Raw genomic sequence first — 26,784 nt, 5'->3', positions numbered from 1 at the left:
TTGTTGAAGCCACGTAAGCCTCAGGTACGAGAACATGCGCCTATTGTCGCATGCTGCGTTATGCGCTTGCCGCAACGTGTGCGGTAAGCTAGCAGTTAATGACCGTAGCATAGATGCTAGTTTCTATTAGCTGACCCGTGGTGTTTTTTACAATTTATGGTAGCATTTAGCTTGCAGGCTTTGGTTAGAATAGCGTTGAGGTTAAATATTTTGCTAGTTTAAATATACATTGTTTAATCCACTTTTTGTGTCAGTTTTATTGTAAACTTCTGCTGGGAGTTTGAAACAAACAGCTTGAAGCAAGTACACATTTTATTTGAAGAACTGCATTGGCGGCACGGTGGCTGACTGGTTAGCACGTCCGCCTCCCAGTGCAAAGGTTGTGAGATCAAGTCCGGGCTTCGGCCTTCCTGGGTGGAGTTTGCATGTTCTCCCCGTGCCTGCGTGGCTTTTCTCCGGGTACTCCGGTTTCCTCCCACATTCCAAAAACATGCATGGCAGGTGAATTGGACACTCCAAATTGTCCACAGGTGCGATTGTGAGTATGGTTGTTCGTCTCTGTGTGCCCTGCGATTGGCTGGCAACCAGTTCAGGGTGTACCCCGCCTCCTGCCCGAAGCCAGCTGGGATAGGCTCCAGCAACCCCCGCGACCCTTGTGAGGACAAGCGGTACAGAAAATGGATGGATGGATGGATAAATAGTACAAAGTATACATGAAATTTTTTTTTTTTTTCAAATAATATTACAACAAAGTTTTCTTTCCTTTTTGAATAAAATAAATAAATACAGCTACCAAAAAAAATATATGCTTTTCATTTGCGACATACTGTATAGAATGTTGTCTGCATGTCATCCAGGTCATGGTCATGTTAAACTTAACATTGCATATACACTTCATAAAGGATTTATAAAATCGGAAATGGATTATGTATTTTCATTATTTCTTACAAGAAATTTCGTTTTGTATCAAATTTGAGCTTTGGCCTTGTCGGCCACACTATAGTAACATTACCGGTACATCATTATCATTATGTTGCGCTTGGCTTTCGAACATGAATAGTCTTTAAGACTTTTCTCGGTCTCTCCTTTGGTCTCTTGAGGCCTCCCTGATCTTATGTTTTTTGGATTTGTTGGGGTCTGGATGTTTCTTGGGCTGGGGAGGAGTTCTGGTGGGGGGTGTCTGGTCGGTGCTGGATTTCACCTTCCTTGGTTTTCTTTGGTCCTTCCTCGGGTCTCCTGGTGTTCGGTTTAGGTGAACGGTATGAGATTTTTTCTAATAGGTTTTCTGGTGAGCTAACAAATACACGCACGCACGCACGCACGCACATACACACCCACACACACACACACAAAAAAAAAATATATATATATATATATATATATATATATATAAAAAAAAAAAAAGAGCAATGATGATGACATTTCCGAATGAACAATACTGAGCTCAAAAAAAAAGAAGAAAAAAAAAGAAAAAAAAGAATAGTCTTTAAGAAGTGTGAGAAAGCAGTAGATTGTACATTATCAGAAGAGTTTATACTGTATTCCCGCGACGCGATATTTGAATGGCATCAACATCAAACGCATTGCATCTCATCTCTATGCACAGGAAGCACCTGCAGTAAAGTGCAATTAGCCGAAGTGATGCTGCAGTGGACGGCTGAAGCCAGCATGGCAAAGCGGGTGGAGGCGGATGACGGACGCCAGGTTTTGCCACCAGCTTCCATTAAAGCGGCCGCTGGCCTCCATCAACTTATTGCCAATATGCCGCAGAGTGGCTGCTAGCTTTTTTTTTTACGCCGTCAATGACTTCCTGCACTTGGACGGGGGGGCTTTGGAATCAGATCATATCGCATGAGCTTGTTTGATGCATGTTTTTGTGCCATGTGCAGTCAATCAGATTTTAATTCAACATGGTCTCCGATATCATTCATTCGTAAGTATAACAACCCACCTGAAGATTTCAGCATCATCAAAAGTTTCAACTTTGGAAGTCAACCCCATTTATTTATTTATTTATTTTGACAACAATATGTTCTATGCAGGCCCACTAGTCTAAATATGTTATTCTGTTTAATACGAGTGAAGCAGCAAAATCCAGTCGTTTTTAATCTATCTCAAGGGGCGGCCATTTTGCCACCGACTGTCGACTGAAGATGGCATCAATGTTGCTCGGGTTTCGGGTAACGACCAACACGGCGCAGCTTCGGAAAACAGGTGAGCTGTGATTTGGTCGTTGCCTGAACCCTGAGCAACATTGATGCCATCTCCAGTCGACAGCAAGTGGCAAAATGGCCGCCCCCTGAGATGGAGAAAAACACGGCTGGATTTTGCTTCATAGCTCGTATTCCACAAATGTAATATGAATCTGAATGTCACGTTTAGACTAGTGAGGTCACATAGAACATATTATTTTCAAGAAATGTTGAAATTGAATTCCACTTTAACAATGACCTCAAATGATGGGAAAATACTTCGCAGCCAGATGAGCTTGATTCTATCCCATCTGATTTGGGGTAAAAGGCGGGGTTCGCCTTGGTCTGGTCACCAGCCAATCACAAAGGCACACCGAGGCAAACGACCTTCACACTCACATTCACAAGTATGGGTCATTTAGAGTATTACATTAAGCCTAACAACTATGCTTTTGGAATGTGGGAGGAAAAAGGGGTACCACAAGCAAACTCCATAAAAGGAAGGTCAGAACCCAGATTTGAACCAAAGACCTCGGAAGTGGATGAGTGTACCAAATAGCACTGCCAAGTTAACGATAGTGCACACTTACAAGAAGGCAAATTGGCCAAATTCACCCGATTATGTCAATGAGGATGTGCACATCCCACAGAGTTGAAGCCTTGCCACTCATACAAGTGGGGGGGGGGGGGGGGGCAGGTAGGTTGGGGAGGTTGCGTGTAAATCACGTCCACGTCTATTGATCAGCGCTCAGGCAGAATAAGCACGCTATTGTGCCAAGCTCCATTGTAGCCTACTTTGAAGGAGAGTTTATTTCTTTGGGTGGGCGGCCCACGAAGGAAGAAATCCAGAGGGTGGGGGGAGGCAGTTTGTATTTGTGCTAAGGTCATGCTCAGGCTGCCGGATCCTCAAGGGACACCGAGGCGTCACGCAGCCTTCCCCCTGAGGTAGAAAGCAGATGGCAGGGGGATTAGCATGCAGAGCTAGCAGGGGGTCCCTCTTTCTCCTCCTGCCTCAAGCCAGGACGCTCCAGAGGGACAGAAATCAATAAATGGCATCCCACAGCGTGACGATGGGAAAAAGCGTGAAAAGCTGGTGGCTTTGATTCCGCAACTGACATAAGTTCTCCGTTGTGTAGTGAGAAAAACAGGCCTGCGTACGGCAGCGGGTGATAAACTACCGCGGTGGCGTCGTCATGACGACAGAAAAAGATAACATCGGGCTGCAGCGCAAACTTTTGAAGAGCGCGTCTGCCACGCCTTCGTTTCCGAACGCAGTCAATCGAGACCAATTATGCTTCTGTTTTACGTCGCAACACAAGTGGACAGGATGCCTTTGGAATGACAACGTATAGCGCTGGAAGGAAGCGGATGATGAGAAATCAAGTCATAGCAATCGGGGTTTTGCCTTTTGGACTCCAGCATTTACTTTTGAACTCGTCACTAAATGGGGGGGGGAGACGCCGTCCTTCCTTGGAGGTCGTCCACATCTGTGGCTGCTTCTCCTACCGGGATATATGAGGAGATTTAGCGAGCCAAGCAGAGACTGTCAAGTCCCACCGGACCGTCCACAACAAAACCCCCACCCTCGCGGTCCTGTGAGATCAGTTTGGCAGAGGTTTTAAAAAAAAAGCAACCAATTGAACCGTTTCCTCAATTGTTGGCTCGAGAACAGACAATCATCACCACCACGGTAACGGCAATTACAGTAAAGGTTCGGTACTATTTGGGCCATTCGCAAGTGGAAAGAGAGAATGTGTTTTTGGGGTTTTCCGTTGCTCTGCGGCGAGCAGGTGTAGGAGAACAGAAGCTCAAGGGACGCTGGTGCTTCACGAGGATCATTCCTTTGAGGGGCTGGTTTCCATGGCAGGGGTTGCCTTGGAGAGGGGGGGCCCTTCATGCACTCACAGGGTAGTGGCAAACAACACAGACAGTTGGGGGGACCAACGGGGGTGCTCGGCAAATTCACACCTCAAAACTCGGGTGAACTGCAGCAGAGTGCCCACTTGATTGCTAATCAACTGCGCAGAAAAAAAACAACGTTTTGGGCTCTTCAAGATCTTTAGAGGTATTTTCCCCACAAACACACAATCAATTTTGAGTTTCTCTTACGGATGTTTCAGACAGGACGTTAAGACCATCGTTAAACACAGCCAAACTGTTCCTGCTGGGTGGGGGTGGAAGCTGGTGGGTTGAGGGGTACTCGCACGCACTCCGCTTCTGTGTTTCACAACTGCACCATATTTTTTTTTTTTTTTTTTTTTTTCTTAAGAGCTCAGTATTGTTCATTCGGAAATGTCATCATCATTGTTCTTTTTTTTTATATATATATATATATATATATATATATATATATATATATATATATATTTTTTTTTTTTTTTTTTTGTGTGTGTGTGTGTGTGTGTGTGGGTGAGTATGTGTATGTGCGTGCGTGCGTGCGTGCGTGCGTGTGTGTATTTGTTAGCTCACCAGAAAACCTATTAGAAAAAATCTCATACCGTTCACCTAAACCGAACACCAGGAGACCCGAGGGGACCAAAGAAAACCAAGGAAGGTGAAATCCAGCACCGACCAGACACCCCCCACCAGAACTCCTCCCCAACCCAAGAAACATCCAGACCCCAACAAATCCAAAAAACATAAAATCAGGGAGGCCTCAAGAGACCGAAGGAGAGACCGAGAAAAGAAAGGAAGGACAGACGAAGCCGCGTGAGATCCGCAGACACCAGGCAGCCTCCACCGATTCAATGACCCGAGGAGGAAACAGATTGTGTCTGAGTTTCGGTAGATGCTGGTGTGGTGGATCTGGCGTGTATGAAAATCTCCACCAAAGAGGGGAGCCGTCGACCCCCGCCGGAACAGAGCAAGCGCAACACCTCAGGGCCCCCCAGGCCGCGGCAGCGCCAAAGGACGACCCCCGGGCCCCACCAGGGCCACCGGCCGGAGAGCAAACCCAGGAGCAGGAGCGCCCCCCGCCCCAACACGGCCCGCGCCCCCGACCCAACGCAGCAGGACGGGGCACTGCAGGCCCGCCAGGCACCCCACCGGCCCCCAACCCCCGGCACCATCTTTGCAGTCAACCCATCCGGTCTTCTGTCACGGTGGTTTGACAGAGCTACCCCCGTGTGAGGGGGTCCTAAGGATCTGGGCTTTGCACTCAGCCCCGTTTTCTTGGATACTGCCCAGCATCCGCACAGGCACAGAAAACACACCATGTCAATCTGCGGGATGCTTAAAAAGGGGTGTCAGGCCCTGAGAGTCCGTTTTCTCCAACTCCTCTGAGACTCGCCTCAATGGGATTCCGTTCCATCCCATCTCCCTAACGGACGGAGTGGATAACACTCTCTCATTGAGATGTAAAAACATAAAAGCTTTGATGAACTAGATGCGGAGTCGATACTGCAAACAATTGAGCTCATTCATTTTTCCTGCGCTACGTGCGAGAGGACAAAGGGAGCAAAACCATCGTGCAGTTCAGCCACCACATCTGGAAGTCATAAAGGCGCAGTGTTGTGTCGCGGAGACGCCGAACACCAGGCGAGCCAAGGTTTCTGGGCCGGGTTAGCGACGGACTTACGTCTTCACAGAGACCGGCCTGTAACATTACTTCGGATGTTTGTAAGAAAGAACGGCTCACAAAAAAGCAGTGAAAATGATTATGTTGGGGAAAGTTGTCTTTGGACTTGCTTGAAGATGCCGGACCTGTATTGAAATGTTTCCTCTTTTTTCTGCTCATGTTTGATCTGATTTTGACAAAGTGCCTTTCCCATATATTCTAAGACAAGAACGGAACGGACAAAAAGTTCTGTAATCGTGAGCTGCGAGGCCGAGCCAAGTTCGCGCAGCTGCGCATTATATAGCATGAGGGAGAAGCCATAACATTACCCGGAAGACGTCAACGGCACAGTTGCCGGCATTCTTCTGGAGCAATTGGCGTGCGAAACCTCTGAGAAGAAATAAGTCAGATTGACGACATGTCAGCGGCCCGCAAACGCAGAACATACCATCCCAGAATTGCCGAGTTAGAATACACTATTTAAAAAAAACAAAAAAACATGTTTTACAATAAAAAGCTCTGAAATCCTGAAGGCTTGCCAACGGAAGGTATTTAAGTAAGCGGGATTCCAGTCAGCCTGTTGGATATTTGTCTTTCGGAGACAAAAGCCACTCCTAATTGGTCACCCGGAATCTCGCCAGCGCAGATTATTCGATGCCAATATCTGGAGGAAGAATTCCCCGGATGAGTGTCCTCTCTGTTGAGGGGCATCGTCCGTGAGGAATGGAATGTGACGCTGGCTGTCAGGGTTCGTTTGAGCGGCTGCCCCGCGAGCTGGCCCATGACGCGCTCTTACATGGGTGTCAGGGTCCTGGGACCGCGGCAGGAAGATTCCAAGATTCTTGCAGCGATTGGAAAATCGGATGCAATGAATATGAAGGGGGACCTTTCCGAGATTTTTGTCAGCCTAGAAAGAACAGTGACCTCAAAGCATCTTTGTTGAGTATACCGTTAGCAATATAGCGCGTTTCTGTTGGCGGTAGGCTACTTGAGTAGCCACAGCTGCCCTGGGGCAGGCTGACGGAAGCCATGGCTGCCAGTGTGCGCCTACGGCCCCTCCCACCACCACCAAACATCCGCACCTTCCATACAACACATTGGCGTGTCAAGTGCCTTGCCCAAGGACACGGCGACGCACGGCTCGGGGAGAGCGGGGAATCGAGCAGCCGACCTTCTGGTTTCCTCAACGACCGTCTCTGCACCCTGAGCCACGGCCCCCCCCCCCCCTTATCGGCTATCCACTCATATATTCAGATCAGTGACTTCCTCGGTGTGAGTCTCGCGCGGCAAAGGCAAAATTACCGGTTGCTGGCACGCCCATATTTGGACGTGCAACCTACCAGGAAGTAAAAACGGAAAACTGGTAAGACCCAACCCCAACAAGACGTACCCTTCATTGTTGCGAACGAAAGCCCTGGCTGCTCATTTTAAGAAGGAGGAGGACAAAGAATGGTGAAATGTGGAAGAGGGTTTTTCAAGTTGAGCAGGCGACAGCGCCACAATGCAGGTCGGTAGGTTTGCGTCCCTGTGACGTGCGGGAAGTGGATTAGGGCCTTAATCGTGGAAAGAATAACCCTGCCAGCTCCCATTAGACACCTGTAGAGCGCAAAGTACGGCGGGGGCCATCCTGAGCCCTCAAGCGGCCTTAATGATGCCGCAGAAGCGACTCCAATTCACCGGAGGATCCGCTATATTAAAAAAAAGGGGCAACAAATCATGATTTGTCCCTCTGCAAACCATCACAACTAAATCCGACTGCCACTCCACAAAAGATCCCTTGTATCTGCTCCAAATGGCACTCGGCTGCCAAGAAGTCTCCACTGCAGCGAAAGACTGAGGTTTGCAAAGAAGGATGAAATCGGAGCACGTCAGGTGGTGGGTAGGAAAAGCCCCAGATCGCATTTTAAATTGAGATTCTCGATTTTGCTGTTGTCTTTGGGGCAACAAATACCAACCGGCTTTGTGACCGAGGTCACGCTCATTACCTTGCCAGTGATTAGGCTCAATCTGCTCATCAAAAGGGGGCGTGTCCTTCAGCGAGAAGTCGGCGAAGCCTGACAACTCAATGGCAGCACGCATGCAAGGAAAAGACCTCATGTTTAAATGGATGCAATAATAGAGAGGAGTTCATGCTTCTGGGCCTTTTCTTTTCCAAATGCACACGACAGCAACGCGTCATATGAACGGTTGGGTGTCATCTGTTCATCTGTTGTAAAGATGACCCTGACATGAACCATGCGAGAATTATCCCGCAAGCCAGCTGCACTGCAAGTACAACATCCGGTGCCTTTTTCACTGGATATCCAAGAATGTGAACGGGCAGACTTAGAGGTCAGCTTTTATTTATTTATTTATTTTCAAAATGGAATGTTTTTTTCTTTTGAAACATGCCATCACTGCTCAATGGGGGGGGGGGGGGGGCAAAGACACGTTCGTTTGACATTCATTATATTTTAAGTGAAAACAAAGAAAACGAATCCATGACAGCCTCAGAATTGTTCTCACTTCGATGATTAAAATGATCCGAACGTCAGAACGTGCGTTTAGGGCGGGATATCTTCACCAAGATCAGGTGAGGAAGGTTGCAAGGACCAATTATTATGCGACAGGCCGGTTCGGCGGAATGAATCCAATGCATCCAACACGAAGCATAAAGAGACAAATTACAGACCGAGTTCAAATCATGTGCACGTTTTCCATTTTCATCCCCGCAGCCCAGTTTCCACGGCGGTGGATGACGTCTGGCAGACACGCCGGTTTCAGCACCGAGCAGGCGTGGACCAGAACAAAAGGCGCCGGTCCGGCTGCAGGCTGTCGCGACTGCGCAAAAAAAAAAAGAAGCCAGCCAGCAACACGCCCCGCATCCACCACGAGGAAATCAACGGCAAATCAGCACTTGAATTATTGCCGTCCTCGATTCATTGCGTGCATCGTGGAAACTTCCAAATTGAACATCAACACATTGTTGCACTTGCACATGCCGAGCACGCAAGATTAGTGGACAGCGACGCCGCCAACATTCTCATGATTTTCTTTTTCCGTGACAATTCGCGAACCTTTTATAATCGTCTATAGCGGCTATAACAGAAGAGTTAGTTGAAACTACCTTCTATTAATTAGAGCAATGAACACAAACGGTTATTCGGTTTCTTACCTGCGGGTTCGGGCGACGGTGCGACACAGCGGCGCGTAGTTCCGAGAAGCAGACCGGGGGGGGGGGGGGGAGCTGCAGCTGACAATGAGCGCTGTTGTTGGGCCCTGTGACCCCTCCCACCGCACAAGGAGCTACCGTAAGTGCAGCAGTATTGGGGCAAGGCGATCGCACGAAAGGCACGCAGGGAGGAGGGGGGGGCAAAGCTGGCGATTAAATGTGATGTTTTTACGTGTGAAAATGTGCACAAAAGGGAGCATGTGAGCATGCACAAAAAGCCAAATGCACTTGCGGATTCAGCAGGTGCCAGGAGGCGCTGAAGCATCAGGGTGTGGCTCAGGGAACATTGGCCAAAGGGAAGGCAGTGGAGAGAGCAGACACAAAAGCACAGGGGACTGTAGAGGAAGGCGAGACGGCAATACATTCATTTATTTATTAAAAAAAATCAAATAAAATCCAACGAAAAACGGACCTACTATTAGGATAAGTAATACCTTATACCACAGTACATAAAAGCGGCAACAACCATTTTTATTTAGAATGGAAGGGTTGGGCTTTGCAGTTTGCCCGCGATTCTGCTGCCATCTAGTGATACAATTGGAAGTTGCAGGTCTCCTACAACACGGTGGTTTTGAGTTTTTGGAGACTTTTGGCAGCTAACGTCACACAAGTCCAAATGGCTCTCTTACTCGGTGGAATGATCGAAGCTCTTCGCTCATTGAAAATCATTGCACTTTGGATCGTTGTCATTTGAGTTGTTTTCACTTCGACATGTGAGGACATGTCGTTTGACTACTATAACAATCTGCCAATAACTGCACACCGTTTGTTTTCACGGTGCATTTGCATTGCATTGCAGAAATATCCCAAAATGGCCAGATGTTTGGAATTGTCAGTTGCCAGCAACATCAGCAGTGGTTCCTGATTCTAATATTCGATTTTGAATTTTGTCTTGCCTCACCTGCACGACTCCACGCGAGAAAAGAGCAGGCGCGAGCTAAATGGCTCAGTAACCCGCTGGATTTTAAAAGGGATTTTTCACAGGGGAACAATATATGCTTGTCATTAGCTCATCTGTGGCATTTCTCATTGTGTGTTAGCATAAAGCTATCAAAATTCAAAGTGAAAATTGTATTTTCTTGGAGTTACAGCTTACCTTACAGCTCTTCTTTTTCGAAGAATATCTCACTAGGTTTCAAATTGTTGCTTGTCTTGAGGTAAGTTCAGCTCGCTGCGACCAACTAGTGTTTCTTTCGCCAGTGTTTGCTCACAAGTCAAAGCAACAAAAAAAAAAAATCATTTGAGCGATAAAACTAATAAGTCAGTACTTGTTCGATAAAACAATATGGAATTGCTTCAATTTAAGTTGAAGAATGTCATCCTTCCTTTTAAAAAAAAAAATCACTTGTAGTGTTCATTTTGTCAATGAAAACTAAACGGAAATCATTTTGTCAACACACATTTTTCACTGGACTAATACTTGACTAGACTAAAACCTTCATTGCTAAACAATAACTAGGACTAAATCAGTATGCATTTTGGCCGACTGATGAAGACGAGACCAAAATAAAAAGTGGACTAAAATCTATGGACATTTTAGTTCATGAACAAAAACGAGACGAAATTGTTATTTTATAAAATCTTGTCTCTGCTAATGTGTCACTGTGACACTGTCATGTGACACACAGTGACACACCTTTCAAATCTGCAGCTCGTGAGTGCGACATGCACAAACATGGAACAAACAGGAGGTGGATTCACGGTGAAAGGTAAAAAAAAAAAGAAGCTAATAAAAAAGTAAATTATAGTTATAATGTAACATGAATCCAACGGCCATAACGTTCCAACAATGTTAATACGACCGCTAACGAATGCAGGCTAACTTGCTAGCTCATAGCATAGAGCCATAGTAGCCAGTTGATATACTGTAATTGTGGGTCAAGTTGTTTTTCATCAAAAAGATGAGAGAAGTTTTGACGTGAAATAGTTTTGGATCCGAAATGGTAAACATAATTGTATAAAAGGCTCCTAGACAGCGTGTTGTATTATGGGGAGTGTTTATTGAAATTAATCATTACTTCATTTTGTATTGCCGTGCCTTCCCATGTCATGTGCTCACGCGATTACGTATGACGATGTGCATGCGCAGTTCAGTCCAGTCCAGTCGAGAGCAGGTGGATGCAGCGTTGTTGTCCAATCGACCACATTGTATGTAGTTTTGTTTGGCAGAGTTCACAAACACATAGTAAGCAATTACTGTTAAATGTTGCCTTGTTTATGTGTATCTGTAACTTGTATGCTAGTTTTTATTTTATTCGAGAGAGCTCAGTATTGTTCATTCGATAATCTTACGATTTGACTCTCTCTCTCACACTCACACACACACACCCCAAACACACACACACACTCACTCACTCAAAGGAAAGAAGTAAGGACAGATGAAGCAGAGTGAGATCCTCAGACATCAGCCTCCACCGATTCAACGACCAGAGAAAGAAGCAGATTGTGTTTGAATTTCGGTAGATGCCGGTGTGGTGGATCTGGCATGCATGAAAATGAGGGAAGCCGGCCAGGACAGAGCAAGCACAACCACCCAGGCAGCGCCCAGGCACAACCCCCGGGCCCCCGTAGGGGCCACTGGCCGGAGAGCAAACCCAGGAGCCCGGAGCGCCCCCCACCCCGACAGGGCCCGCACCCCAAGCCCAATGCAACAGAACGGGGCACGACAGGCCCACCAGGCACCCCACCGGCCCCCACTCCCACCCGCCCTTCCGAGTTGTCGGGTGCATTAAAATTGGAGGGGAGTTGTAGGGCGAAGACGGCGTCTCCAAACCCCCCCATAGTGTGTGTTATGTGCCCTATGTGTCTATTAACAAAGTGTATTGTGCAAAACTAGTGCAGTGAGTTAAGAGGAACGACTAGCGGGGTCTCTTGCAACCCGGTGTGGGCAGTAGGCGCCCCCGCCCCCAGCAACGATCGGATAAATTCTGTAGGAGAAATAAGACCCATATGAAACAGCCCAAAAAATGGCAACAAGTTCCAAAGGAAATCAAAACAACAGACTTCCTGTTAGGTTTAGCATATGGCACAAGTATACTTTTTTTTGTAGGTCATATGCTGTTACATATGTGTCCAAATTTTCGTAGCTCTAGGTTAAACGTGCAACCGGGAATGCTTCAATAAGTGCAGGGGTCCTGAAGGTTCTGCTCTGAGAAGTTCAACTTTGACCTGGAAAGATTGTGCACGGCACAACAAAAATTAAATTTTCTATAGACTTTATTTTTCTGAGAGAGTTATTAGATTTGTATTTATTTATTGCCAAACTTTTTGTTCAGTGAAGATCCCACACTCCCAGACAGTTATTTTGTTGGTATTTATTTTTTCCAGACTTTTTTTTTCTGCGAAGAACCCAGACTGCCAGAGAGTTATGTGATCATTTATTTCCAGACTCTTTGTTTTCTTTCTTCTGTGAAGATCCAGGAAAGGGTGGTTGTTGCTAGGGTTTTTTTTTTAAAACAATGACAACATCGCCCTTTTTGTTTTTTTACGCGTTTTCATTTGAATTTCATTTTGTTAAATCAACATGTTGACTAATTCCATAATGCGCTGTGGCCATCTTGCACATGAAGCCGTTGACTTGCGCGCAGGACATCTGCTTCCATCTTCCAGTCTGAAAGACACCAGAGATCCATTTCAGTGAATGGTGCGGGTGTTCTTCCAACTGCTCCTTCCTGCACGCACCCTTCGCGACATGGCCACGCAGTCCTCGGCGAGGCCGACACGGTTGTTGGGTTCTCCCGGGGCCCAGTGGGTGAAGGTCACGTTTTGGCGGTCTGACCACAAGAATCTGCCCAGATCTACCAGGTCGTTGAGTCCGATCCACATGTCGCTGATGTCTGCAAAGGACGGATGGGATTGAACAGATCTCTCATCCGGTTCTCAGATATTCCACCTATCTGGTAGTTCTACAGAGTTGAATCTTGGGATGCTCACCCAAATTGGAGGCCCTTTTCACCCACGCCTGCTCCACCTTGGAGCGGATGGACACCAGTTCGGCACCAAGACCCCTGCAGGCGTGTTGGGCATGGGCCCACGTCTTTTTGTCCTCAAAAGTTTTGTAACAGAAGCCCACAAATTCGCCCCAGTCAGGTTCCGGGCATCTCAGCTCTGCAGGTGAGTTTCCGTGTGGGTTTAGCAGTCACTAAGAGTTGATCTGGTAACATGAAGGAATGGTTTAGAAGTTCTCACCTCCTTCTGCAAATGTGAAGGCCAAAGCTGTCGGGCCGTCGTAACTGCAGAGATGAAAGGCATAATTAGATGGGCCTCTTGCCAAATCAACTCCCCCCGCCCCCTCTTGCTGGCAAACCGTATGAACGGCTACCTACTAATGCCGTCTGCATGTCCTGGTCATTATTTTGACATTTTAGTGCATGTTTGTTAAAAGCTTGAGAAGTTAGCCACTCACTGTCTGGAGGTGATCCCGTTCCTGGTGGAGCCCTCGTAGACCTTCGGTTCCGGAGCCCTCATCACAATGCAATCTCCTCCGACCTCGTTCCGAATGACACCAGCGTGAATTGCAGCCGCGCAGATACTGGAGTCCTGTACGAGGTAAGGATTATTAGCTCGGATATTCAGCAGTTTGACGAATATCGGCGTCTGCCTTTTTGAAGAATCCTATGGCTGATAATAGATTCATTTAAAACTTCAGGGAAGCATTTATTGATATTTTCAGTTTTTGTTAAACTTTTTAAGATGGACTAATGACTCTGGGAGGTCCCTGAACTTTTTGTTATGCATGTCTAGTACGGAAAAGTATTGTTTACTTAGGAAAAATAAAAAATAAAATTCGAAGCAATTTCTGTTATTGTGTGTTGGGTTTGAGTATTTTTTTTAAATTTTCCGTTTCAGTAAATAATTCCTCCCCACGTTTTTAAGATTTTTTTTCTTTTTGAATATTTTTTATGATATATATATATATATATATACAGGGGAAAAAATCCAATACAACAGGATTTTAATTTTAATTTTATTTATTTATTTATTTTACAGTGAATGCAATAGTCTATAGACAAAGATGGGGAAAAAATACCTCCAATCTTTTTGCAAGTGGCATATCGTTGGAGGTTTTTTTCTATTCCAATATTAGTGAAAGTGAATAGTGAACATAAATATCGGCTACAAATATTGGTTATCGGCCTGTCTGACTACCAATAATCGGTATTGGCCCCACATAGGTCTATCTCTATCCTGCACTCACACAAAGTCACAGTCACCAAGAAATCAACTAGCGGGTCATGCGAGCACGTACCTCGTCGTAGATCAACGTTCCAAAGACTTTGTGGTTGGCATTGGCACATTCTGGTGGACAGTGGAACCTAGCAGAAGACATGGATGGGGTGAAATCAACCTCGTCATGAAACATCGTGTCAAGTGTGTCTCACATCTTCCAATTGGTGAAGTGGAGGCTGTTGAACTTTCTGTTGCAGGGTGCCGCATCTGTCGGACACAAGATGAACATAAAGCACGTTTGTTGTTGTTTTTCCCAGCAATGATAGCGGTGACGTCTCGTCTTGCTCACCGTCAAGCGCGCATCCTAAGATGTCAAAGCGAAGGCCGAAGTCAACACCCACCTCCAGCGGTAGAATGCGGATGTACTTTGTGGACACGGGTGTGCCAAACACGCGAGTTCCCCCGCCGATAAACTACAAATAGAACATCTCCATTTTTGCATTTCATGACAACAGTTTGGACGACGAGGCTGAAAACCGGTTGTCTTATTGTGAAACGTATGCTTTTCATTTGAAAGGCCGCGCCGTATTTCCGCTTCCTGTTTTTCCGTCCTCCGTTCATCATTCAGCCTGCAGCGTGCAAGTAGTAAATGACGACAAACTGTAAATCTGCCCATGCAAATAAGGCTGCATTTTGAGTTGATTAAATGGTTGAGTTGAACTGAAGACTTGCAACTCTTTCTTACCGGAGTGCCCTGTGGTGGCTAATTAATCCTAAACAAGCAGTTTAGAGGTTAAATACTCAACACTTGACTGGCCGCCCGCTCACCTGCCCGTCCGGGTGCGTAGCCCAAGTTCTCCCATCAACACTCAGCTTCATCTCCAGTTTGAAGCCCCAGTACTCAGAACAGCCCTCGGTCACGATCCCCGTAACCTTTGTCATGTCATCGAGTTCCACCTGGATCCAGCTGCCGTTGGCTGGAGGAGGCGGACATTAGATCCCTCAGGACACCAAATTGCCAGCACGGAAGGCGGGATAGCTCTCAATTTACTACATACCATCTTCTGACGGCTTCCAGCAGGACTTCCCGTTCAGGCGGGCTTTCTCGGGGGTGAAGGCGCTCATAGAGGAGGAGGCTTTAAACTGCCAGTCTGCGATGCTTCTGTTTGCGACGCCCAGACTGTCAAGACACACTGCAGACAACCAAAAGTCATATTGGTGCCAAACAGATGCTTAAGGGCCTTATTCAATAAATGTCTGGCCCTGGCCATCTGCCCCTCGGCAGATTCCTTCTTTTGGGGATTGTTCAGACTTATCGATTGTTTTGCATTTCAACAGACCAACAGCAGACAGTGAGACGTGAAGCCCACCCTTCTCTTCACAGCTGTAGACCATCTCCAGGTATTTGGAGACGGCAGGGCAGGTCTTCTCCTTCAAAAGCTCAATGTGGCACTTGCGACGCTTGTCACAATGTCTCCTGTAGTGAGAGAGGACTCCTTCCACTGTGCAGCTCCCTGCAAGTCACAACACACCTCTTAAGCCCAGTTGATGTTCCCGGGACCACGGCCGGCGTTGCAACTGAACGTCTTTGACAAACCAAACTCCTCCAACTCGTTCACATTTTGGGATAACAAGAACTGAACCCTCACATGATAAGACGAAGCACCTTGAAGATTGCTCGTGGACTTTCGCATCTTACCGTTGGATCCTCCGACGGCTGGACAAACGGATCCACTCCTTCGTCCGTAAAAGGCCGACTGGATGCGGATGACCCTTTCATCCTGATCTTCACCCAGACACCAGAGTTTGGGGGGCGAGTTCTGGCAGACAAGGCGTTCCATAAAGCCTGCGAGAGAACCATCTTGTCATTTCTGTCTCTTTTCAAGTCACCATTGAAAGAGACTTACCGTCATGAGGCCGTGGAGGTTCTGGAGTTTTTCCTGCAGGACAAAAGCCAAAGATGGGCATCAACACGCCATGAGAATCGGCCGCGTGTCACACATCTGACCTTTTCCTCTTCTCTTGCAGATGTAGCCGCTTTTTTTCTGGCAGTCGTCAACTTTCCAGCGGCCGTTGGCAGTGAGTAAGGAAAGACAGCATCCACCAGGGGGGTCACCAGGATTATCTGGAAGGAGGCGACAGATACTGAACACTCCTCCCTTCCTCCACGCTGTCAAACATCGGCCGGGTTTTAGACTGACCTGCATTTAAGTGGACGTAACTAAACGGGGATCCATCAGTCCACTTGCCGCCGTCTTCAGCGATGGTGATGTATGCGCCCAACCACAGAGAGGGTGCGCTCGGCAGAAATGCCAAGAGACCTTTGGATCCAAGGCAAAATAGGAGCAAGTCATTGACGCAGCTGACAAACAACTTATTGCATCGTGTGTGCGTCTAACAGAGAGTGAGAGATGACGTTCATGGAGAAAAACTGCTGGAATAAAAAAAAAACGACAATCATCATTGGGTGGCCATCGGGAATTTCGGGAGCCCTGCAGTTCTTTGGATGTTTTTGGTCATTTTGGTCGGTTGGCCAGCCAGCCACTCTTGGAAAGTTGGCTACCGTTGTCGGTTTCCACCATTTGTGGATAATGGCTCTCATTGTGGTCTGCTGGAGTCCCAAAACTTTAGTAATGGCTCCAATGTTGGATTATTATTATTTTTATCAATCTCTATTACCATTTTCCTTTTATACAGAAATAAGATTCTGGGTAACCCAGGTTCTCCAAGGACTCTTCCTGGGGTTCACTTCCGTTATCTTTATGGTGCAATGCACTTATGTTGATGTGGGAAGGAGACACGCCTCACTTTGTTTTGGATGGTATCCTAAACACTAACCCAACACTGCCGATGGCGACCAGACACACGGACGGAAGGGCGGGCAGACAGCGTACCTTGTATGAAGGCCTGCTCGTGTGAGTCGGTGATGCTGAGCAGGTCGCCTCGGCGGCGGACACACTCGTCTCGCGCCTCCTTCCAGGTCTTGGTGGGCTTACGGCCCATCAGGTAGCAGAAGTCGTTGGAGGGGTTGTCCACCCACCACCAGCCACACTTGTCACTCCAGCCTGCAAGCTAGACCGAGTCACTTGAGGGCACATGTGCCGAGACCGCATACGTGTTGACTGCAGGGTAGGACGCCCACCTGGCGGCCGAAGAAGAGGACGAGACCTTCGGATATTTTCTGCAAGGATGCGAGAGGGATCAGATACTAGAGAGCAAAGTGCAAAGGCTGCGTTTCTGACGTACCTTTTTTACAGATGAATGCCAAATTAATATGGCAGTTGACGCCCAGATATTCTCCATTATAATACAGCACTATGCAATCCTTCCGATTGTCTATGTTTTTTTGAAAACCCCAAGGCATCCAGTCCTGTGGACGACATGGCAGACGTGACTTGAGCGCATTTGATGTTGCACTCACCGAATTTCCTCCTAAACAACTTTAATGATTCTTTTCTTGAGAATACTGACTTGTATATTCATTCGTATTTAATATTGACCCTACACGGATAGCGTAGATCTGTAGGTGCACGGGGTAGGACACTTTGTACAATTTGTTCTGAGGTGTCCATATCGAACTCACCACTGACTGCAATGTCCCTGAAGTGGCGAGCTGCCAAGGCCAGAAGGGAAATGTAATTGGTTGTTTTTTTTGTAATTCTTTATTTATACTTTTTCACACTTTAAATATATGTCGTCGCTAGGGGTAAAGAGAAAAAAATCGATATTGCAATATATTGTTGTGCTTTTTTTTTTATTTATTTTTTTTTTTTATAAAGAGCTCAGTATTGTTCATTCGGAAATGTCATCATCATTGCATTGAATTCTTCCCCAACCCAAGAAACATCTAAATTCCAACAAATCCCAAAAAAAAAAAAAAATCAGGGAGACCTCAAGAGACCGAAGGAGAGACTGAGGGAAGGAAGGAAGGACAGACGAAGCCGAGTGAGATCCACAGACACCAGCCTCCACGATTCAATGAGGAAGAAGCAGATTGTGTCTGAGTTTCGGTAGATGCTGGTGTGGTGGATCTGGCATGCATGAAAATCTCCACCAAAGAGGGTAGCCGTCGACCCCTGCCAGGACAGAGCAAGCGCAACACCTCAGGGCCCCCCAGGCCGCGGCAGCGCCAAAGGACGACCCCCGGGCCCCGCCAGGGCCACCGGCCGGAGAGCAAACCCAGGAGCAGGAGCGCCCCCCACCCCAACACGGCCCGCTTTCCAACCACCTCAGTGACTTCAAACCCAGAGATAGGAGAGCTCACCTCAGAGTCCCCAGACTCTGCTTCCTCAAAGTAAGACGTGTCAGTGGAATTGAGAATGTATTCGAAGTATTCTCCCCATCGATTCACGACGTCCCGAGTCGAGGTCAGCAGCACCCCATCTCCACTATACAGAGTGTTGATGGTGCACTGCTTTCCTTTCCTATGAAGCCGGATGTTGGACCAGAATTTCCTCGAAGCTGTCTGGAAGTCATTTTCCATGGCCTCACTGAACTCCTCCCATGTCCGAGTTTTTGCCTCAGCGACCGCCGAAGCCGCGTTCCGCTTGGCCAGCCGGTACCTTGTCAGCTGCCTCCGGAGTCCCACAGGCCAATAAGGCCCGGTAAGACTCCTTCTTCAGCTTGATGGCATCCTTTACTGCTGGTGTCCACCAGCGGGTTCGAGGATTGCCGCCACGACAGGCACCTACCACCTTACGGCAACAGCTCCGATCGGCCGCCTCAACAATGGAGGCGCAGAACGTGGCCCACTCTGACTCAATGTCCCCCTCCTCCTCCGGGACAAGGGAGAAGTTCTGCCGTAAGTGGCCGTTGAAACTCTTTCTGACAGGGGATTCCGCCAGACGTTACCGGCAAACCGTCACAATACGTTTGGGTCTTCCAGGTCTGACAGGCATCTTCCCCACCATCGGAGCCAACACATCACCAGGTGGTGATCAGTTGACAGCTCCGCCCCTCTCTTCACCCGAGTGTCCAAAACATGCGGCCACAAATCTGATGACAAAGTCTACAAAAGGTCGATCATTGAACTGCGGTCCGCCTAAGTCCCCGCCCTTGGCTGCCGCTCAACCCACTCTGCATCCGACCCCTTTGGCCCCTCCCACCGGTGGTGAGCCCATGGGAAGAATGGAATAACAGAACTTTGTCTTCATTTGTCAAATATTGATGTTCAAATTCTAGGAAAACAACTTTAAGCCATTAATACCTTGTTATTTTTTACATGGACCAGGTATAAACTATAAATGTATCTGCTTCTTGTTGCACTTAAAGTTGTGTTCCTATCCCATCATATCCTAAAACGACATTGAGTTGATTTTTTAATATTATTATTTAATGGGCAAAAGTTCACTTACAGTAGGTGTTCCGTCACTCCACTCATAGTTGCTGTTGTTCCTACGGAGTCCTACGGAATGATATGGTCCGCAATATTTAAGGAGGAGGGGCCATAACCTGCCTGCCACCTTCAACTGAAACGAGTGAACAAATTGAATTATTGAACAAATCGGAAACACCTCCAAGCGAGCGGAAGAGCAAGACTTGGATTCAAACATTCATTTCTTGCATTTTTGTGCAAAATTTTTTCTACAAAAAACTCCGATCATTAGCGTTCCGGAAAGCTAATTTGGGTTTTTATATCTTCAACAGTCATTGAGACAGAAGCTCACAAAAAGTGCACAATATTTGGTGTGCTCAGATCCATTCACTTTGAAGCCAAGGACTGAAGTGTACCTTCTCATATGACATCTTCACTTGGGCCAAATGGCAACTTTTTGGGAGCACTGCAAACATTTCACTTACTGTAGGTAATCTGTCACTCCACTCATATTTGCTGTTGTCCCTACGGAGTCCTATGGCATGACTTGGTCCAAAGTGATCTTGAGGAAAAGCACAACAAGAGCGTTAGCAAAAGAGCAGCATCCAACTTGAGGGGCACATATGGGATTTTGGAACTGGGCTGGGGGGTGTACATAATAAAAACCTATTACGCAATTCTGTCATACTTGAAATTTGGGCTATACAATAATCATTAAAAAACAACTGCACTTGATCAACTTTAGTCATACAGTACGTGACGAAACTGTCCTCCATAGACCGAACTTGAAGGCCACGACGTAACTTTGCGTTTGCCTCCACTAGGGCTGTGCAATTAATCGAAATTCAATTACGATTTGGTATATTACCCTCCACAATTGCAAAGTTGGCATAATTGTACAAAAACAATTATTAATAATACAGCTGTAACGAGTCCTCGTCATTTCTGCCTCGGACACGCGGCAAGATATTCATAGTCAAGCTAACGGCAGTATGAATGACAGTACACGGGGCTAACGCTGAGAGAAACCCAATTTCAAAATAAACCTTACCTTACCACGTAGTATAAGTAGATCAATGCATTGCAGCGCTTTTATTTTGAAGTTGTTTCCGAAAGCATGTCGTCGCGGTATAAGGGCTGACGACGTGCTCGTCTATTCAGAGTTTGTGAACAACGGCAATAGAAATGCCCCAAACTGTTGCGACAGACGTCAGTAACACAGCTTAGTCCTGAAGTCATGTTCAAGCTCCAGTTGAGAGCGCTAAGACATAATTATGATGACGTTATATTGTACGGCGCTTTGTTGCCAGCGTTTAGCGGCGACTGCTATCTAACAGCGAGCTACCAACAGCAAGCAGCAAGCTAGCCGCGCTAGCTAGCAGCGGCAAAGTGCTCCAGCCGTCTGATTACTTTACAAAGGCGCAAACACTACAGTCCGTGGACAGCTGCGGTAGGCTTCAGCGCGACCCTCGTGAGGATTAGCGGTTCCGAAAATGGATTGATGGACTGTGCACACTTTGATGCTGACGGCCTGACTGATTTGCCGTTCCTACTGATCACGTATTAACAAACCAGGCTTACTCAACTGTGCTATTTATTTAGCCGACAAAATCGCTATTGTGGGTCTGACGTCACTTTAGTTCCATTGACCAAAATCGATGGGGAGAGATTTGTCTAAAATCTCAGTTTCAGAGGAAAATAGTTTGCTGACGAGCAGTTTAAGTCAAAAGAAAAAGGAGAAAAAAAAGTTGATGATCTAAAAATGAAAACCAGTTGGTTCATTATTACATGCAAATGTGAGCGAAGAAGAGGAAAGGCCGTTTGCCGTTTCGGTCTGTGGAGGTTGTCAATCTTGGATCGTGAGAGTGACTCGGCCTTACACCTCATTTTTTACAGTGTGCGACGCTATGTTCAAGTTCCACTGAGAGTTGGAATTAAGAGCTTGCACCAGTGGTGAAGTGGGTATACTCTCAATTGGCTTTCTTTTAAAAACAATGACATGCAAGAATTAAAAATCTGTTATTTGTACTTGCTCACAATAATGAAGTCATCATGACTTGTTAAGGACAGTTTGATAACACAAGCAACCTGAAATCATGTCAAATGTATTTATCATGAGGCAAACAAAGTATATGTTATAAAAGAAATGACCATATTTAGTGAATAATAGGGCTGGGACAAAATATCGTTTGGCAATACATCGCGATACTTGCTCACACGATCGGCAGTATCGATCCATTAAGTGGTATCGCGATACTTAATTGATAGCATACATTGCCGTGCAGGCGCAGCGCATCCGCCGTGCAGCGAGGCTGCATTACAAGTAGCCAGCTATATGTTAATCTGCCAATCCCAGAGGGGGAGCAGCATTGCGCCACCGCAGTTTAGAGGCAACTCAAACAAAGACAAACGGCGCTTTCCTTCTTCACTCACTGCTATTGGTCAGTTTCTTTTCCTCTCCTTTTAGTAATGTGCTTAAATTCAGCAGGTGGTCAGCGAGGCAGTCGGCGGTGTGAGGGATTCGCCAGCGTCCAGGTTTCAAAGTGGTCCCCTGGGGCCGCGGCTTGAATATACCGTCCTTCACTTGCTTATATCACATTTACCAGGATCCCGATTGGATCGTGACAGAAGTGGATCGTCCCAGCCCTAGTGAATAATCAACAAAAATAGTGAAAAACTGTTGTGAGACTTCAGTACTGTTTTGTGCGGAATCTTCAACTATTTGTCCCCATTCTTGTGTTTTAATTGACCGATACTTCAAAACCAAGTACCAGCCTATAGCAACTGTTAAACTTAACTAGAGCATTTGGTTAGTGTGTAACCGGCAGCGTCCATCCCAGGAACATGATCAAGTATCCCGTGTACGAGGGCAAATCAGTTCACCTGAGCCACATTTCTGGGTCACTGTTGAAGGATAGTTTTCCTGGACATGACCCGCCCTACTCTGCCTCTGATTGGCTCATCAGTCCTCATGCCAAAAGTTAGCCAATCTAATCAGTGTCGGCAGGGGGCGGTAGGCCATGGCTGAACGGTGTGCATCACGGGGGGAATTACAAGCGGCTATACTCAATACTGACTGAAAAAGAAATGGATATACCCGCGTATACCCTGGATTACACCACTGGCTTGCACCAAATCCAACCTTAAACCCCCCCATCCTCCACAATGCCATCTGCGCCCATGAATGCTGTGAAGCATTGTGGGACTACAGCTGGCATCATCGGTTGGTTGGTCGGTCGGTCGGTTGGTCGGTTGACACTCACCAGACAAGAACTTAGCCTCATGCTCTGAGTGGACACTGGCCAGGTGACCTTTCCGTGCTTGGCAAAAGTCCTCAGCTGCCTGCCAAGTTTTACGCGAGTCCCCAACATAATAGCAAGAGTCACCGTACAGGAAGCCGCCAGGGTTGCAGTCGAAAGCTGAAGCCACAAACAAACTTTTGGTTAGAAAACCGTGACGAGACGGTGCAAGTATAAAAAATGTAAATAAAAAAAGCGTTGCCGAGACGCACTGTCCACTCGATTGTAACCGTAACCGTAGTCTTTGTAGGAACACATCCGTCCGTCCGGGCAGTCTGCAGGAAGACGACACGATTGCACTTTTCTCCTTTCAAAGTCAACATGGCGGACATGCAGGTTTACCGTTCAGCGACCGCTCGCACATGTACGTCAACGGGAATGTGCACAGGCCGTGTCTCCAACTGCCATTGAGGACGTACGTGCAGGACTCAGCTTTGGAGCTGTCGGGAGAAGTGGTGGAAAGCGAGACACGCATCTGACAAACGGGACAAATTGGAGACTTTTCTCTCCTTTCTGATGAAAAGTCAACAAAAGCCTTTTTCTTCCTTGTCACATTTTGGAAACGGGTTCCAAAATCTTGATGTTGTCCCGCCTGACAATCAAAGGACGCCAGGACGTGAGCTTCTTACCTTCCGACATGACCTCCGGCCCAGTTGGCGTAGGTCGCCGTTACGCGGGCGTTGGACCACGTCAGAGTCTCTCTTCCCGCTTCATATTGACACCAGGCCCTGTCGCATTTCTGTGGAGACCAATCCCGGTTGTCAATGGCATACCAGCAGAGAGTAGACTCTTGCGCTTCCGTCTCACCAGATTGGAGAGTCCGATCCAGAACAGCGTTTTGTAGCCCATTTGCTCCTTGACGAAGGTTTCCTGGTCCGCCGAGGTGATGGAGACCAGGTCGCCGCCTTCCCAGACGCAGTGGTGACGGGCCCCCAGCCAACCGTTGAAGGCCTTCATCTTCTTGTAGCAGCTGGAGCCGTGCCGGTCCCACCCGTTGGCCATATCGCATGTTGACCTCCCATCGGCTGGTGACATTTTTGGAGATTATTCTGACATATTAGCACAATTGCCTTGCGCATGCACAAGTCAATACACCCCATGGCATTATGGGGAAGGGGGAGAATGCTATGCTTGTAGCATTTAGCCTACAAGTATGTTTGGTTCGAAAGCATTTTCGATTCCAGCTCCATCGCTGAGGGGGTCATTTGGGGATAGAAGCAGGTTCATAAATGGCCGTCACTCCATTAGTTTGGTTACACGTACGTCCGCTGGCAAGCCTCGTGATTGCTTCTGTCCGTTCCCTCGGTTTCAGGATATTGACAAAATAAATGAAAGAAATGTTTCCATTTTAGCCTCTTTTAAGTCCGTTTGGATCTTCCTTTTCTGTCTGGAAATTGGGAAGAGTGAACGGAGGTTTACAAGCATACACTTCCGTCTTCTCGAGCTTTGCAATGGTGTTTTTGTTTTTTGCCTAAAAACTCCATTAGGACAGTTAAAAAGTACCTGTCGTTTTGGCACTTAAGGCTGAAAGTCGGCTGAAAGTCGGCTGAAAGTCGTTAAACAATGGTTGCAAGCAAACTGAAATCAGATCAATAGAACTTTGTCTGAATTTTATAAAATACTTTTGCCCATTACATTCAAAAAAAATAATAATACTCAAAATGTAGCAACACAACTTTAAGTGCAATATAAGACGAGATGCATACTTTTCTTTTTTTTATACATGGTGCTGTATAAAATAACAAGGTATCCTGCCTTAAGTTATATTGCACTTGTAATGCACTTGAAGTTGTGTTCCTAAAATCCAAATGGTCATATTGGACATTTTGAATATTTTATTTTTTAAAGCTAGTGTTTTATAAAATAATTATAAATGAAGGCAAAGTTCCATTTATTTGTTTTTAAGAATGAAAAATACATCCAAGTGCAATTTAAGGCACATTCCCTTCGTTTAAACAGGGAGAATGGATTACAAACGCCGGAGAATTGTACCATATCGTGCAATGACGGCGTAATTAACTTGTGGTTTCTTCGTGTCCTAAATTAGCTATTTAATATACTGTCGGGGTGGCATTACGATAATGGTGGTAGAAAATATGTAATTTCAATAAAAACGTCGATAATGCAGGCCAAAATGTCAAAGGGAAGTAGTCAAGCTCGCGTTCACGCCACCATGTAGGCAGACTTCAAAGTCAAATCCGGCAAGGCTGTTGCATTGGTGTCAATGTATTATTTGGCCAGCTTTATTTTGAAGTTTGCCTTAGAGTAGGCGGCGTGTGTTTGACACAGACAAGAATATCTTAAACAGCATTGTCAAAGCGTGTTCCAAGATTATTGGAGCTTGTCAGAGAGACTTGGGCACAATTTGGGAAGACCAAGTAGCTAAGCTAGCAAGAAGAATTATTAGCCAAAATGATCATGTCCCATCTCAGGAATTCTCTCTTATGCCTCCAGGCAGACGTTAAAAGTGCCCCAAAGGAAAACCAATCAGTATTCAAAGTCCTTTATTCCCTCTGCTATTAAGCTCCTAAACGCAGACCATGCTCATTTTAAATGATTGTTATTTTACATTCTAAAGGAATAATTGAGTGAATTATTTCTTCAACAGTTTTTATTGTTCTTATTATTTAGGGTCCCATGCTTTGATGTGTGTCTTGATGTATGCTGCTCATTCACTTATCCGTTAATGGACTGATTGTACATGGGTGTGCAGACTGGGAAGCTACAAATGAATTGCCCCTTGTGGGATAAATGAAGTTGTCTGAATCGAACTCCGAACCCTCCAAATGGATTCCAAGAGCACGCGAGTGGATGTGAAAAAAACGACAGGTCCAAAGTTAGCACCACGAGCAGGCTCCACGTGAGTGATTTCCTCTAAAGTGAATCTCACCTCACCTGTACAAAACAGGACGAGCATCAGGAGCGCGGCCGGCGTCCTCGTCCTCATCGTCAAGGAAGGAAGAAGCAGTCCTGCCCGATGCCGGCAGGCCACCAGAGAGGAGATTCCGACGCACACACGCGCGCGCGCGCACGCACGCACGCAGCTCAAGGCTCGAGTGGTTCTGCGAGTGGACACGTCAACTGTCGTAGATTAAAAGGCCGCAGTGTGGTGACGGGCGTGACGTCACCCACGTCACATCTGACGCACACAGAGTTCAGCGCCAATCAACTTTATTTACTTTGAAACAACACTATACAAAGTGAAAATTAGTTAGGCATTTGTTTATCTTTACATTATTTGGGCTTCCAGCTCATAAAACCCACAAAAACAGCATGTCAAAAAATTTAAACAATGTGAAGAAATCACCATGCATACGTCCCAGTGTTTTGCATGCGAAAAAAAGTATGGATGGGCGGATGATATTTTCAAGACGATATGTCAATCTTGAGTAATTCCCTTTTGCCTTGATCACTTCCTCAATGCGCGGTGGCATTGCCTGGGGGTCTTGGAAGCCCACGCAGGCTTTCTTGATGCTTGCTGTCAGCTCTTTGTTTTTGGGTCCGGTGGCCCTCATTTTCCTCTTGATAGTACTGTATTGTGGCCCTTTGTCATGATTATTTATAGCTTTTGGGGCCACGGACATACTGATCTGGCCCACGTGAGATCAAATTTGAGTGAAAATAGCCCCTGAATTAAAATGAGTTTGACACCCCTGTTTTACAGGCTTTATGGTCAAAAACAAAAACAACAACTATATGGATAAGTGATCATCAATGATGAAGGCAAGAGAGGATGAAGCACAGCAGCAGATCCGGGGATGATCCATGATGGTTCTTTGGACAGCTGAAAGTCAACACAGACACTGAAGCAGTCAATCGGGAGTTCTTTTATGTGAGAAGACCAATAAAGTTTCAGGACACCAAACGACTTTTTATATTACTGCCATGCACTATATATATCTCGTTTAGCTCTTTCACAGAACTCCAACTTCGAGGAGGGCACATGCTATGTCTACTTGAACTTGCAAAACTTCAGCAGAGTGGGTCTGGGTGTGCATGAGATCTCTTTTGCAAAGATTTTCTTCCGCAAACTGTAATGGCAT

General features: G+C 46.5%; 2 protein-coding genes across 6 annotated transcripts in view; both read right to left on the bottom strand.

Annotated features, from left to right (window-relative positions):
• LOC147180151 (uncharacterized) overlaps window positions 1-8,963 on the bottom strand; it is a 40,978-nt gene extending 32,015 nt beyond the window's left edge. For 4 of the 5 annotated variants that reach the window (XM_086068276.1, XM_086068273.1, XM_086068272.1 and 1 more), the window contains exon 1: window positions 8,903-8,958. The gene's annotated coding sequence lies outside the window, so the exon portion shown is untranslated. Of the gene's footprint in view, window positions 1-8,902 lie in introns of all 5 variants that reach the window. The other variant, XM_086068275.1, reaches the window with a different exon arrangement.
• Window positions 8,964-12,254: 3,291 nt separating this feature from the next.
• On the bottom strand, window positions 12,255-25,822 carry LOC147180150 (macrophage mannose receptor 1-like). Its single transcript, XM_086069382.1, has 26 exons — window positions 25,637-25,822; window positions 23,549-23,766; window positions 23,371-23,480; window positions 23,084-23,181; window positions 22,954-23,016; window positions 22,706-22,861; window positions 19,928-20,004; window positions 19,483-19,596; window positions 17,375-17,498; window positions 17,271-17,309; window positions 17,023-17,193; window positions 16,330-16,449; window positions 16,137-16,253; window positions 16,036-16,068; window positions 15,828-15,974; window positions 15,499-15,642; window positions 15,187-15,321; window positions 14,957-15,105; window positions 14,478-14,601; window positions 14,341-14,395; window positions 14,208-14,274; window positions 13,365-13,498; window positions 13,148-13,191; window positions 12,893-13,066; window positions 12,641-12,795; window positions 12,255-12,569 (listed from the first exon to the last, which is right to left on the bottom strand). The coding sequence occupies exons 1-26, from the start codon at window positions 25,686-25,688 to the stop codon at window positions 12,465-12,467; spliced, it is 2,925 nt and encodes a 974-aa protein (XP_085925508.1). The 5' UTR covers window positions 25,689-25,822; the 3' UTR covers window positions 12,255-12,464.
• Window positions 25,823-26,784: the final 962 nt, after the last annotated feature.

The sequence above is a fragment of the Leptonotus elevatus genome, chromosome 2 (genome assembly GCF_054856555.1).
Source record: "Leptonotus elevatus isolate MCC_2025b chromosome 2, RoL_Lele_1.0, whole genome shotgun sequence".
NCBI lineage: Eukaryota > Metazoa > Chordata > Actinopteri > Syngnathiformes > Syngnathidae > Leptonotus > Leptonotus elevatus.
Note: the sequence above shows the minus strand (reverse complement) of the source record. Positions and strands in the feature narration are given on the sequence as shown.

What these genes read in the sequence shown, in the direction of transcription:
- LOC147180150 (XM_086069382.1), bottom strand. Translation starts at nt 25,688, where the DNA reads ATGAGGACGAGGACGCCGGCCGCGCTCCTGATGCTCGTCCTGTTTTGT. An exon ending in GGATCGGACTCTCCAATCTG is followed by an intron (nt 23,481 to 23,548) that starts GTGAGACGGAAG and finishes TGGTCTCCACAG; the next exon opens with AAATGCGACAGGGCCTGGTG. An exon ending in TGAGGCTAAGTTCTTGTCTG is followed by an intron (nt 20,005 to 22,705) that starts GTGAGTGTCAAC and finishes CTTTTCCTCAAG; the next exon opens with ATCACTTTGGACCAAGTCAT.